The sequence below is a fragment of the Saimiri boliviensis genome, chromosome 8, assembly GCF_048565385.1.
Source record: "Saimiri boliviensis isolate mSaiBol1 chromosome 8, mSaiBol1.pri, whole genome shotgun sequence".
Taxonomy (NCBI): domain Eukaryota; kingdom Metazoa; phylum Chordata; class Mammalia; order Primates; family Cebidae; genus Saimiri; species Saimiri boliviensis.
Genome location: NC_133456.1, coordinates 13,438,754 through 13,453,543, shown reverse-complemented (window position 1 = coordinate 13,453,543; position 14,790 = coordinate 13,438,754). Strand labels below are relative to the sequence as shown.

Sequence of the window (14,790 nt, the reverse complement as noted above, 5' to 3'; positions counted from 1 at the left end):
TCTTTCTGCCTTTTTCTTTCTTCCTTCTCCTTCCTGGACTATCATTATTTTTATGTTGTTAAGCTTGATTATATCCCTCAGGCTTCCAGGGTTCTGTTCCTTTCTCTTTCTGCTCCTCGCACTGGATAATGTCAGCCTTTCTTCAAGTTCACTTGTTCTTTCTTCTGTGTGTTTAGCCTCTCCAGTGAATTTGTCATTTTAGTTATTGCACTTATCACCTCAAGAAGTTATATATATATTTTTTGAGATGAAGTTTTGCTCTGTCACCAGGCTGGAGTGCGGTGGCATGATATTGGCTCACTGCAACCTCCTGTCTCCTGGATTCAAGTGATTCCCCTGCCTCAGCCTCCTGAGTATCTGGAACTACAGGCATGTGCCACCATGCCTGGCTAATTTTTTATATTTTAGTAGAGACAGGGTTTCACCATGACCAGGATGGTCTCAATCTCTTGACCTTGTGATTTGCCCGCCTCAGCCTCCCAAAGTGCTGGGATTACAGGAGTGAGTCACTGTGCCCAGCCAGAAGTTATATTATTTTTAAAAAAATCATTTCTTTATGATGTTCTCTAGTTGTTCACACATCATTCTTATACTTTATTTCTTTAGACATAGTTTCTCTCTTTGAAAAAATATGTATACATGTATGTATGTCTATTTTTTAAAAATAAGGTCTCACTGTCCTTCAGGCTAGAATGCAGTGGCACAATCATAGCTCACTGTAGCCTAAACCTCCTGGGCTCAAGCAATTCTCCCACCTCAGCCTCCTGAGTAGCTAGAACTACAGGCACATGCCAGTATGCCCAGTAATTTTTAATTTTTTTGTAGTGATGGGGTCTCACTATGTTGTCCAGGCTGGTTTGTGTGTGTGTGTGTGTGTGTGTGTGTGTGTGTGTGTGTTTTTTTTTTTTGAGACAGAGTCTTGCTCTGTTCCCTGGCTGGAGTGCAGTGGCGCAATCTCAGGTCACTGCAACCTGTACCTCCCAGGTTCAAGTAATTCTCTTGCCTCAGCCTCCCAAGTATCTGGGACTACAGGTGCATGCAACCACACCCAGCTGATTTTTGTATTTTTAGTATAGACAGGGTTTCACCATGTTGGCCAGGATATCTCGATCTCTTGACCTTGTGATCTGCCTGCCTCGGCCTCCCAAAGTGCTGGGATTACAGGCGGGAGCCACCATGTGCAGCTCAGGCTGGTCTTGAACTCCTGGCCTCAAGTGATCCTTTTACCTCAGGCTCCCAAAGTGTTGGGATGACAGGCATGAGTCACCTGCCTGGCTCAAATATATTTTAAATGGCTGATTTAAAGTCTTTGTCTAGTAAGTCCAACATTGGAGCTTTCTTAGCAACAATTTCTATTGACTGGTGTGTGTGTGTGTGCAACGCGCACGTGCGCCAGATTTTCTTGGTTCTTTGCATGTGTTGTAATATTTTGTTGAAAACCGGATGCTTTAAGTAATATAACGTGGCAAGTTTGGAAATCAGATTCTCCCCCTCCCTGGGATTTGTTGTTGCTGCTATTCATTTGGTTAGTGATTTTTATCAACTAATTTTTTAACGTCTGTGTTCTTGGTAGTGTGTAACCATTGAAGACTTTTCCATTAGTTTAGTGGTCATCTAATGACTGGACATAGTTTTAAAATACTTAGAACCAATGCATCTTTCTGTCTTTGCTGAGGTATTCTGTATGTACTGAGCCATGCCTCCTAAGGTCAGGTGCAGTTTACAACTCTGCTTTAGATTTCATTTCTTGCTATTCAGAACCTTAAAGTCAGCCAAGGTGAGCACATATGGTCTTCTAAAGATTCTCCTGGACATGGTCTTCTAGATTCCCAGAAATATGCCAGAGCTTTTCAAAAGCTCCTTGGACATTCTATTCTCAGCTTTTTCTCTTAAGTTTTTTTTTGGTTAACTATTTGTTTGTCCTAAGTATTATCATTGCTTAAGGTGGTTGCAAATTTTAAAAATTGAAGCTGTTTGTTTTTGACAAATGCCCCAGGGAAAAAGTTCTCAGTGAGAGAACTCTCAGTCAGGTTAAAACAAAACAAAACAAAAAGCCAAAATGCAAGCCTGCTAGAAGAGGTCTCTAGGGAATTGCCAGGAAAGTCAAATAACAATCATTCTCTGAAAATGATGTTTTTGGGGACCTCCAAACCTGTTCTTGCCCATTTAGTGTCTTTCAGAAGGCTGGTTTCCATCAGGATTTCAGGACTGGTTTAATTTAAAGCTACAGCAGAGTTGGAGTAGGGAGAATGGGTATAGGGCAAGTTAAAAACACCACAAAGCTTGCTGTTCTTACTAAAATTTTAGATTCTGTGGACATTTGCTCACAATCTGAGTAAGAACAGAGGGAACCCATGGCATGAGTCATGTCATTTTGGGATGAGAAAATAGAATATCTGATATTTTTTTAAAAAGATTCTTATTAACCAAGAGAAATGTTTGCAAGCCAGGTTTTCTGCTGAGAATCATTTATTGAAGATAATAAATCAATGAATTTGATCCAGCCATTAGTAATTAAAGGGGCTATACTTGAAGAGGCAATCATTGTGTTTCACTTGGCCATCTGGAGATTCAGCAGATTTTATAATTCTTTGTGGTACGTTCAATAGTTTTCCTGCAAGAGAAGTGTCTACTTAGAGAAATCAAATTTGGGGAAGTTAAGAGGAAAAGTCCCCACATTGGTAACCACAACCGTAGTTCAGCAGGGGAAATGCTAGACAACTATTCTCTGAATTAAGGCAGGTTGGAGACATTCTAAAATGTCATTGGAGAAGAAAAAAGCAGAGTGGAAGTGGGTGGAAAAGAGGAAGGCAAAGGATGTGGATGTCTGGGTGAGCCTTTGGACCCCAGGAGAGCCTCTGGGAACTCCCACAGACGGTAGAGGCAGTGGAGTAAACATGAAGTCTGTAAGGAATACCTTCCACAGGGTCCTAGCAGAGGCCTGTTGGGGGATATGGGAGGCATAGAAGGTGGTGTTGAAGAACAGAGTCTAGGGGTTGACCCCCAAGCCCTGCCAGTTCCTAGCTCTGTGGGTTTAGGCAAGTCACCTGGCCTCTCTAGACCTCTGCTGCTTTGAATATGAAATGTAGCTAATAGCAATGCTTGCTTCATGGCAGGGCTACGAGGAACACAGGAGAAGAGATACAGGCAAAGCATATGATGCAGTGCAGGGCATGTGGCTGGCAAGCAGTGATAATCATTAGTCCTCCTGTCACAGATTTGTGTGTGTGTGTGTGTGTGTGTGTGTGTGTGTGTGTGTGTGATCCTATCAAAAGCAGAGTTTCTATGCTGCTTTGCTGAAGGGCTGTAGGGAGGAGCCACTATTCATTCATTCATTCACTCATTCTTCATTCCCCTTCTCCTCACACCAGAGCCAACCATTTCAATGAGTTCAATGTATATCTTTTTATGTTTATGACAGATATATAGTGTTTATTTTTAGTTTATATAATGCTGTCATGTTACTTGTGTTACTCTGTCCCTTGCTTTTCTTCTCAGTGCAGTATTTTAAGATCTATCCATATTGCTAATGGCACATCTAATTTCTTCTGAAAGCTGCATTGAAATCTATAAGGAATACCTTCCACAGTTTACCTATTGATTTCTTGACTAGTCTCACTCAGGCTGTCCCCAAACCTGCCACCTGCCACACTGAATAACCCTGCAGTAGACATACATGAGAAGCAATGAGAGTTTCTTTGTGATTTCGTAGGGTTGGAAATGCTGGACCATGAGATATGAATATACTGAATTTCTTACTTTGCCTAAAAATGGTAGATTGCTTCCCACAGTGTCTGTAACTGTCTTCACTGTCACCATAGAGCATGAGAGTACAGACATCTCTGTGTTCAACCAGCGCTGGCTATACCCAGCCTTCCGAGTTTTTTCTAGTATGATAGGCAGATAGGCATCTCATTGTTATTTTAATTTGAATTTGCCTGATTATTTATGAGCTTTTGAATATCCTTTATATAATTTGCCTTTTGTCTTTATTCTTCTATAATAAAACCATAGCCTTTGCCTGTTTGCTGTCTGTTTTCTTGTGGCTTGTTGGCATGTACACTCTGTCTTCTAGCTTATTGCAGTAGCTTCTCTAGTTCTGTTGGCTGTTTCCTCACTTCTCCATAGTGTCCTTCATTTATCAAAGATCTTAAATTCAACTAGAGTATTGATTGGGAATGAAATGAAGTTTTAGAACAGAGAAAACTAACACAGTCATAATATATTATAATCTGGAGCATAGACTGTCTCTCCATTTATTCATATGATCTTAAATATCCTTTGGTCAAATTTTAAGGTTTTCTCCTTTGAGGTTGCTAACACATCCAGCAGTATTTCAGAACCCCTACTCCCCATCCCCACCTTTTTTTTTGAGACAGAGTTTTGCTTTTGTTGCCCAGGCTGGAGTGCAATGGTGTGCGGATCTGCAACCTCTGCCTTGCGGGTTCTGGCGATTCTCCTGCCTTAGCTTTACCTCCCACTTTCTTTATTTTCTCTTCTATGTTGATTTCTCCCAGTCTTGTTGCCATGCCTCATAATGCAATAATGATCTCTATGGCTTCAGGTGAGTTCTTGCTTTGGATCTATAACTCTGAAGTCGGGGACCCAGTCTCTAGACCTGGGGCTCAAGCAAGTCCTGGCTCATTCACTCTCGGAATAACTATTCACATTCCAATTAGTGTCTTTCATTAGTATCCTAGATATTGGACATGAGAGGGAAGAGAAAGGGTGAAATAGATGTTCCTTACTGCTGAATTACAGGACCAAAATACATTTCTTTCTCCAGAATGTGTTATTTTTGGTTGGGAAGATTTGAATATGAAGTATGTATTAGAGGATGACAGTGAAATAGTAATTAGATATTATGAGTATGTAAGGAAATGTCCAAACTTATTAGAGAGGTGCTCTGAAGTATATAGGAGTGAATAATATGATGTCTGAGACCTGTGTTAATATACTTCATCCAAGAAAAAAAGAGAAATAAAAGAATAGAGGGAGGAAATGTGGCAAAACACTACAATTTATTGAATATACATGATAGGTATATGGGATATATTATTGTCTCTACTTTTATGTATGTTTGAAAATTTTCATAACAAAAAACTCTCAAAACAGTGAGCTCTTATCTTGTTTACTTCTAAAAATAAAAAATAAAAGTGTCTTTACTCACGCATGGTCCATCATACAGTTTAGTTATATTAAGCCCTTCAAATCTGAAAGAAATTATATTTTGAAATTATTTTTTGCTATATGGTAAGTAATACATTATGACTAAATTTTACTTGATAGTCTTTGGCTAAGTTTGGGAAATAAACATTCTGCTAATAGTGAATTCTTTTTTTTTTTTTTTAAATAATTAATTGTGTTTATTCATGGCTCTGGTCTCCAACTTAGAGCCTCCTTTCAGTGAGTGGTGCCACCTTTTGTGACTTTTTCTTACCATAAAATGCAACTGCCAAAGATGGCAGAGGTAGGTATCTGGCCTCCTGAGACCTTACTTGCCCAGCTTTCTTCAGTCCTAGGAGCTAACTTAGTTTTTGATGGTTCTTTGGTCGTGTTTTTAGAGAACAATATTTTTGGTTACAGCCCACATATCTTTTTTTTTTTTTTTGAGACAGAGTGTCGCTCTTGTTACCCAGGCTGGAGTGCAATGGCGCCATCTCGGCTCACCCGCAACCTCCGCCTCCTGGGTTCAGGCAATTCTCCTGCCTCCGCCTCCTGAGTAGCTGGGATTACAGGCACGCGCCACCATGCCCAGCTAATTTTTTGTATTTTTAGTAGAGACGGGGTTTCACCATGTTGACCAGGATGGTCTCGATCTCTCGACCTCGTGATCCACCCGCCTCGGCCTCCCAAAGTGCTGGGATTACAGGCTTGAGCCACCGCGCCCGGCCACGCCTTAGTGGATTTCTGTTTCTGCATTGTCTGAATAGGATCCATGTACCTTTTGAGGGCCCAGAGAGGGATGGAAGAAAGGGAGGAACAAATCCTGGAGGACTGTCTGGAGGGAGGATCTCACTGGATGATGTAGGAAGCGGGCCGAGGTCATCACCCTCTTTCGGCCACCTTTAGCCGCTTGACTTGAGAGAAGGGAGAACAGAATGAGGACTTACAGAATTTTCGAGCAGAGATGGCACTCACCACTGTAGGTAACCTGGTCACTGCCACAAATAGGTCCACTGGGCTTGATGTAGGATAAAAACCAGCAGCTATTTATATTCTTGAGGCACTCCACCTGAAGGAGACACACACAACTGCTTTAGACACTTTCATCCAGGTCTTTTGGCCATTATGATGGGTAGCTGGGGAGGTGGACGGAATAGGAGCACCAGACCAGGAGTTCAGAGAACAGGATTCAGAAGCCTCAGGGTTTGAACCCAACGGTAATACCAACAACATGTATATAATTGTAGAATAATATACAATCTGTAAACTCTCTAGTCCCCCATAAATTATTTATTAAGATAAAAATCCCTGCCCTCTGTAACCTAACAATCACATTTTTGTACCAACCACAAAATGTGGCTGTTAGGTTACAGAGAGCAAAAGTAGGGAAATGTCTTTCCAGGTTGAAATTTCTGATGAACATTGCTGAGTGACTTATCATACCTGGTGTCTCAGATGGCAGGGGCTCACACTTGTCACAGCAGGTTGAGGGAGTTGAAGGAAGAAGACGGAGAAAATACCTCGTAAGGCCTTGGTGTAGGAGAGGTAGGTGTATGTATGCCTGGCATATCATGGTGGAAAGAGTATCCACTGTGGCATGGGACCCACTTGAATCTGAGCCATGACATCCTCATCCATTTATTGGTGCAAAATATTTGCTTTCGACCCCACAGGTGAGTTATGTAAACTGATTGGGAGAATCCTTGAGAAGAAGGATCGGGAACATATAAAAGGTGCTACATATACTTGGTGACTCAGCTTTTATTGTTGTGTTATTCCCATGCAAGCCCCCTCTACTGCCCACCTCCCAGAAGAAAGAGCTGGGGCTGCTGGGGAAACTGGCTCTCTCCCCATTCCTGTTCTTGGGGACCAAGGGAGCAGTACTCACTGTTGTTTTGTCTGGCTGAGCTCTTTCAGAGGCCGGAGGAAGGGGGAAGTCTGGAAGACAAAAAGCATATACGGAAAAGTTGATTCTCTGTCTTCTTCCCTGAGGTAAAAAGGTAAGATGAGGGGAACCCTGGTTGGCGCACAGGAAGCATCAGATCCCATCAGAAGAGGCTGGGCTCCTCTTTGATGCAAGCTGCCCTCTAAAGGAACAAAGAGGCAGGAAGTACCCACCTTTATACACCTTGTAAAATGGAGATCTTAATTCTAGCCCTTCCATTTCGTAAGTAACCACTTCCATAATCCGTGCCAGTTATTTTTAGTAAACGTGCTCTAAGTTACAAATTATCATGAGTTATTACATTGAGATGCCCTAAAAGATGCTGAGTTTCATTAAGGCTTACATATTCAATCAAAGCAGTCTTTGCAATTATATATGTATATGAAAGTATATATTATAATCGCATGATGTAATTTTTATAATATATAATATGTATGATATGTAATCAACTCTCCTATGTATCAGCTTTCTTGAGTACAATTCACATATCATAGAATTTGACCAGATTAAAAAAAAAAAAATGTTTGGACCAGCTTGGTCAATGTGGCGAAACTGTCTCTACTGAAAATACAAAAATTAGCCAGGCATGGTGGCTGGAATGGATTGACATGATGTAGGCTCACTGAAGCTTCAACCACCTGGGCTCAAGTAGTCCTCCTGCTTCAGCCTCCCCAAGTGACCGGGACTTCGGTAGTGCACCACCACACCTGACTCATTTTCTTGACATTTTGGTGGAGCTGAGGTCTCACTGTTGTACAGGTTGGTCTCAAACTTTAAACAATTCTCCCACTTGGCTTCCCAATGTGCTGGGATTACAGATGTGAGCCACCGTGCCCAGGTGAGTTTACCTATTTTTACCAACACACAAAGAATGAGCATTTTTTTCTTTTTAAATAATTCACCTAAAGTGTACAGTTTAATGGTTTTTAGTATATTCACAGTTATGCCATCATCACCCCAAAAATAAACCCTGTAAAAAAAAACCCATCATCACCCCAAAAATAACCCTGTAGCAGTCATTTGTCATGCCCCTCTCCCAACAATTTCCCCTCCTACCCCACCCTCACCCCCCAAAAACAATAATCTACCTTCTGTTTTTTTCTTTTTTTCGTTTTTTTTTTAGACAGAGTCTCACTCTGTCACCCAGGCTGGAGTGCAGTGGTGCCACGATCTCGGCTCATTGCAACTTCTGCCTCTTGGGTTCAAGGGATTCTGTCTCAGCCTCCCAAGTAGTTGTGACTACAGGCGCATGCCACCACACCTAGCTAATCTTTGTATTTTTAGTAGAGAGGGTTTCACTGTGTTGGCCAGGCTGGTCTCAAACTCCTGACCTCAGATGATCAACCTACCTTGGCCTCCCAAAGTTCTGGGATTACAGGCATGAGCCGCTGCTCCTGGCCTCAGCTTTCTGTTTCTTCAGATTTGCCTTCTGGACATTTCAAGAATGTCAGTGGACATTGGAGTCACGCAATGAAGTATGTGATATTTTGTGTGTCTGTGTTTTAATGTTTTAACTATATTGTAGCTTGTATTAGTACTCCATTCCTTTTTATAGCTAAATAATATTCAATGTATGTATATTACACATTTTATTTATCCATTAATCAGTTAATGGACATTTGAGTTGCTTTTACTTTTTTGCTATTATTAATAAAGCTGCTATGGATATTTATGCACACATTTTTTTTTTGGCATGTGTTTTCATTTCCCTTGAGTTTATACAAAGTGTGGAATTGCCAGTCATATTCAAACCATTTAAGAAGCTGCCAGGCTATTTTCCAAAGCAGCTGCATTTTACATTCCCATCAGCAATGCACGAAGGCTTCAGTTTCTTCACATCTTTGCTAACGTTTGTTATTGTCTCTCTTTTTGGTTATAGCCATCCTTGTAGGTGTGAAGTGGTATCTCTGTTTTGATTTGTTATGTTTTGTTTTGAGACAGAGTCTCGCTCTGTCACACAGGCTGGCGTGTAGTGGTGTGATCTCTGCTTACTGCAACTTTCAATTCCTGGGTTCAAGCAATTTTCGTGTTTCAGCCACCTGAGTAGCTGGGATTACAGGCGTACATCACCAATCCTGGCTAATTTTTGTATTTTTAGTACCTCAGGTCTCAAGACAATTCAGTGGATAATAATCTTTTTAAACTAATGCTACTAGGACAACTGGATATCAATAGCCAAACGAATAACTCTGGACCTTTTCCTTGCTCTCTCACGCTTTCTCTCTTCTGCTTCACCACGGTAGGATGTGCCTTGCTTCCCCTTCACCTTCCAGCATGATTGTAAGTTTCCTGAGGCTTCCCCAGCCATGCTGAACTGTGAGTCAATTAAACCTCTTTGTTTATAAATTAACTCAATCTCAGGCAATATCTTTATAGCAGTGTGAAAACAGACTAATACATTAAGCTAGGGTGAGGGCAATCAGGGCGCCATTACTCTCAGTCTGCCTTAGTCACCTGAGATAGAGCCTCAGTCTCACAGGTAGGAGATGGGTGAGAAAAGAGAGGACCCTGCCTCTTGGACTTGCTCTCCTGGAATTTAGCCACAGCAACACAGAGCTATGGAGGAATGAAAAATGTTGATGACCTGTCCTTCCCAGGGAAATATACCATTGTCCCCTGTAAGCTAGGGAGAGAGGAAAACTCATCTTGGCCATATCTGTCCAGAGTAGATCTTCCATCACACTGCATGGGGAAGGGGAGGGGAAAGATAGGCAGTGGCTTAAGTTCTATACATTCTCATTGTTCCTCCCTTTTGAAACATTTATAAAAATGTGTGGCCAGGGCTGGTGCAATGGTTTATGCCTGTAATCCTAGCATCCTAACACTTTGGGAGGACAAGGCTGGCAGATCACCTGAGGTCATTAGTTCAAGACCAGCCTGGGCAACATGGTGAAACACTGTCTCTACGAAAATACAAAAATCACCTGGGCATGATGGCTGGTGCCTGTAATCCCAGCTACTTGGGAGGCTGAGATGGGAGAATCACTTGAACTCGGGAGATGGTGGGTGCAGTGAGTGGAGATCTCGCCACTGCACTCCAGCCTGGGTGGCTCAGTGAAACTCCATCTCAAGCAAAAAAAAGTGTGGCCAGGCAAGGTGGCTCGTGCCTGTAATCTTAGCACTTTAGGAGGCCAAGGCGGTTGGATCACTTGAGGTCAGGTGTTCAAGACCAGCCTGGCCAACATGGTCAAACACTGTTTCTACTAAAAATTAGCCAAGCATGTTGGCACATGCTTATATTTCCAGGTACTTTGGAGGCTGAGGCGGGTGACTCACTTGAACCCAGGAGGCAGAGGTTGAAGTGAGCTGAGATCATACCACTGAATTCCAGTCTGGATAACACAGCAAGACTGTCTCAAAGAAAAATAGTGTGTTAATATTTGGTATGGACCATGATACCTATGTATGTTCCACCACTGATGTGTCCAGGGACCATTCCTGCCACATAACCAGTGTCTAGCCCAGTTACTGGCATAAGGTCAACACATAGTATATATTTATTGGATATGTAAATAAATGTGCGCTGAGGGCCAGGTGCAGTGGCTCACGCCTGTAATCCCAGCACTTTTGGGAGGCCAAGGCGGGTGGATCATGAGGTCGAGAGATTGAGATCATTCTGGCCAATATGGTGAAACACCATCTCTACTAAAATACAAAAATTAGCTGGGCGTGGTGGCGCGTGCCTGTAGTCTCAGCTGCTCAGGAGACTGAGGCAGGAGAATTGCGTGAACCCGAGAGGCAGAGTTTGCATTGAGCCAAGATCTCGCCACTGCACTCCAGCCTGGCAACAGGGCAAGACTGTCTCAAAAATAAATAAATAAATAAATAAATAAATAAAATAAAAGAAAGGGGTGCTGGGAAACCCAACATAGTAGTAAGGGCCACATCACAAAGGCTTTTGTGTTTATTACAGCAGAACTAAGATAAGATTTGCACTAAGATAAAATGACAACTATTGTAGCAGTGGTATGTGTGTTAGAGTAAGTCAAGTTAGAGGCAAAGAACAGTTAAGGAGAATATAAAAATATTTTCATGAAATGATGAGAATCCTCACTGAGGAAGTCATTGTTGTGGAAATGTGGAAAAGGCATGAATTTATATCATCTATGAAGTGTTCTATCAACTGAACTTAGTCACTGGATATCGGCATACAGGGGAGAAATAGGTCTGAGGAAAAAATATAAGGCCATACAACTATGAGAATAAGGAAAGGGTAATTTGCAAGAAAGACAGAGTGGGCTGGGCACAGTGGCTCACACCTGTAATCTCAGCACTTCGGGAGGCCGAGATGGGCAGATCACCTTAGGTCAGGAGTTCGAGACCAGGCTGACAAACATGGTGAAACACTGTCTCTACTAAAAATAAAAACATTAGTCAGTCATGGTGGAGTGCAGCTGTAGTCCCAGCTACTTGGGAGGCTGAGGCAGGAGAATTGCTTGAACCCGGGAGGCAGAGGTTGCAGTGAGCCAAGATCACGCCATTGCACTCTAGCTTGGTCAATAATATCGAAACTCTGTCTCAACAAAAAGAGGAAAGACAGAGTGGTCCACCTTGATTGAGTTATGGTGTGTTCCAGACAGAGGATGAGACTCAGCCACAAGGGAACACACTGGGCTTGCAGGGAGGCTGATGCCCATCGGTGATGTAGCAGTGGGGGTGAGGATTGAATGAAAGGTGAGGAAGTGTAGAAGTATACCTAGATTTGTCAACAGATTATTAAATTGGAGAGGGAAGGAAAGGAGAGAGACCAGGCTTATTTGTTTTTGCATGTAAGATATGAGAGTCATGAAAAGTAGTTTTCAACTTGTTATAGAACTCTCCTAAGACGTGAGAGGCTTGAAGAAAATGTTTTAAGTGAGACACAGTACCAATGGAAAGTAAGAGACTGAAGACAAGTATGAAAGAGTTGCAGAATCCAAACAGAAAAATAACATGTTGAGGCCTCCAGAGATTTTCTGCCGTTAACTCTAGCATGACTTTTGCTAAAGCCAGCCATTAACTGGAATAATATCTGAGTCTACTTCCACATAGCCTAATGAGGTTCTTTTTTTGATTCGAGATATATAAATACGCAAACTCTCAAAATGTACATTTCTGAGCTTAAATATCTTGGATAGTAACTTGGCATTTTGGAAAGTTCAATGGTCCTGGACTTAGATGGTTTGGATTAGACTTCCAGCTTTGATACTAATAACATTGCATGAATCCTTTCTCTGGGTTTTAATTTCTATATCTGTAACATGAGAAATTAGGATGAAATGAAACTGAAGAGCACTTCCACTTCCATCTCTAATTTTCCCGTGATTCTAGATTTATTGCAGAAAATGTGGGCAGAGCAAGGACACAGAACTCACCAATTGCAAAGGCCATCCACATGGAGATAGCTAGAATAGGGATGGCATCTGAGAAGGTCCCCTTCATGGTGACAGAAGAGCTGTGGAAATATGCAACTTTCGATGTAGGACAAACATCTATGTGAAGTACAAGTTCTCACAGAGATCCCGTATTGACCAGGAAATAAAGTCTAAATACTGTGTTCTTTCCTCGGGTCATTTGGAATGAATTGTGTCTGACGCAACTCAATTGCTTCATCCATTTCCCTAAAATCACTGGACGTCTGAAAAAGAAATCTTAAAAACAGAATTTTAGAAGATGCCAGAAAAAGAGTTAGCAAAGAATATTTGCAAGGGAAAGAATAAACACCAAGAGTTTTTCAACAAAATATTTAAAATGGCTGGGTGTGGTGGCTCATGCCTGTAATCCCAGCATTTTGGGAGGCCAAGGCAGGAGGATCACTTGAACTCAGGAGTTTGAGACCAGCCTGGGCAGCATAATCAGACCCCATCTCTGAAAGGCAGTCACTCAAAGACATGGGTAAGTCAATGGACAGTAAGAAACAGGAAGGGACAAAACACCAAAACCTCACTCCTATACTTGTCATCTTCCCTGGTGTTGTTACTTTGGTGTTAACACTTAGTAACCGGTAAAATTACTGAAAGGAAAATCATAGTATATTTACCAACAGCTTACTTGCATTCTGGAAAGTATTATAGTACATACCAGCTGACACTTTATTTGCTGGTTTCTATTCTCTTCATTCTACGCATTTTCCAGATAAACATTTTTCATTCTGTATCTAGGTAATTTCTACCCAAGACCTCCCCTAAGAAAAAAAACGAGTAATAAATAATACAATCCTTAAGAGTTTGCAAATTAAGAAGTCCACTTTACCTGCTGTGACTCCCACGGTTGCTCCGAGAAACTGGCTGAACAGGATAGTTTTTGTTGATAATTTGTTTATAATGAACGAGCAAGGGAGGCAAAGTGTATTTGCCTTTTCAAGGTCCCAGTGCCTGGCAGTAGAAGAGAGTGAGCTTTGAAATTAGGAAGTGTAGATACGATTCAAACGTATTTCTTTCAACTCTAAATTCTGTAATGCCTAAATTTTGTGAGTTCATATTGCAAATTTCCGAGGGTGGTATGTACTGTCTGCTACTACTCCAAAATCCAACTGCTGTTCTTGCCAAAGCTGAACCTACCATTTAGGCATATGTCATACACAATTTTTGATTTTCTATATTTTAATTTGCATGATAATTATTACATTGAAGGCAGCTTCAGGTATTGACATAATACTATAAATTACCACATCTGCATGTGCAGTTATTTTATCAAGTGAAAAGTATTCACTTTATCAAAACATCTGCTTTAGATTATTTCTATATTGACTCATAGAGATTTTATTTATTTTTATTTCTTTAGAGACAGGGTCTTGCTCTGTTGTCCAGGCTGAAGGGCAGTGGTGTGATCACAACTCGCTGCAGCCTTAACTCCTAGCCTCAAGGAACCCTCTTGCTTGGCCTCCCAAAGCATTGGGATTACAAGTGTGAGCCACTGATCTGGTCTGATTCACAGGGTTTTAAAGTAGAAAATTACCTTATACAGAATCCTCCAAGTTCAGTCTCATTTAGCAGAGTTGAGAAATCTGGGGATAGACTGCTCATTCCCTTAAATGATAGCTCGTTCTACCATTTGAATAAAAATTTCTCAAAATGCTAACATTTTTTAAAGCTAAACTTCAGAAGTTATTGGATATCATAAATTCCTTAGGTCTAAGTCCTAAATGAATGGCCTTAACTGGGGACATGCCTATAGTTCTGGGGGATCAAGTATATTTTCTCAACTTGCTTTGATCAACCACAGTGTCTACCACGGTGGTCTTCGAAGTTTTTGCCTTTAATCCCTCTAAAATTTGGTGCTTGCTTATATATTTTTTAAGTGATGTAAAATTTTTCAACAGAAGTTTTAATAGGCTGGGTGCTGTGGCTCATCCCTGTAATCTCAGCACTTTGGGAGGCTGAGGCAGCCAGATCACTTGAGGCCAGGAGTTTGAGACCAGCTTGGCCAACACGGTAAGACTCTGTCTCTACTAAAAATGCAAAAACTCAAAAACTAGCTGGGCGTGGTGGTACGTGCCTGTAATCCTAGCTACTCATGAGGCTGAGGCATGAGAATCACTTGAATCCGTGAGGCGGGGGTTGCAGTGAGCTGAGATCACGCCACTGCATTCTAGCCTGGGTGACAGGGTAAAACTCCACCTAAAGAAAAAAAAAAAAAAAAAAGAAAGAAAGAAATACGTGAGACTGGGTAATTTTTTAAAAAATCATTTCTTTTGAGAC

General features: G+C 41.5%; 1 protein-coding gene across 6 annotated transcripts; it reads right to left on the bottom strand.

Moving 5' to 3' along the window:
- Positions 1-2,451: 2,451 nt before the first annotated feature.
- SPINK8 (serine peptidase inhibitor Kazal type 8 (putative)) lies at positions 2,452-13,464 on the bottom strand. Of its 6 annotated transcripts, none has more exons than XR_012518721.1 (7): positions 13,343-13,432; positions 12,466-12,741; positions 7,055-7,104; positions 6,610-6,637; positions 6,142-6,235; positions 5,171-5,213; positions 2,459-2,614 (listed from the first exon to the last, which is right to left on the bottom strand). XR_012518721.1 is itself a non-coding variant. In XM_074403920.1 (7 exons), exons 2-7 carry the CDS (start codon positions 12,530-12,532, stop codon positions 2,603-2,605), a joined length of 381 nt encoding a protein of 126 aa, XP_074260021.1. In that variant the 5' UTR covers positions 12,533-12,741; positions 13,343-13,432; the 3' UTR covers positions 2,459-2,602. The 6 variants fall into 6 exon arrangements, 5 of the variants coding, with proteins under 5 accessions (XP_003926344.2, XP_074260021.1, XP_074260022.1 ...); XM_074403920.1 differs by having other exon boundaries at positions 6,114-6,235; positions 6,610-6,696; XM_074403921.1 differs by having other exon boundaries at positions 6,114-6,235; positions 6,610-6,696; positions 12,466-12,545.
- Between the last annotated feature and the right edge of the window lie 1,326 nt (positions 13,465-14,790).

Coding starts and splice junctions, on each gene's coding strand:
- SPINK8 (XM_074403920.1), bottom strand. CDS start 12,532: ATGAAGGGGACCTTCTCAGATGCCATCCCTATTCTAGCTATCTCCATG. Junction 6,697..7,054: donor CTCAGCCAGACAAAACAACA/GTGAGTACTGCT, acceptor TCCTACACCAAG/GCCTTACGAGGTATTTTCTC. Junction 5,214..6,113: donor CATCTCTGCTCGAAAATTCT/GTAAGTCCTCAT, acceptor AATTTCTTTCAG/ATTTGAAGGGCTTAATATAA.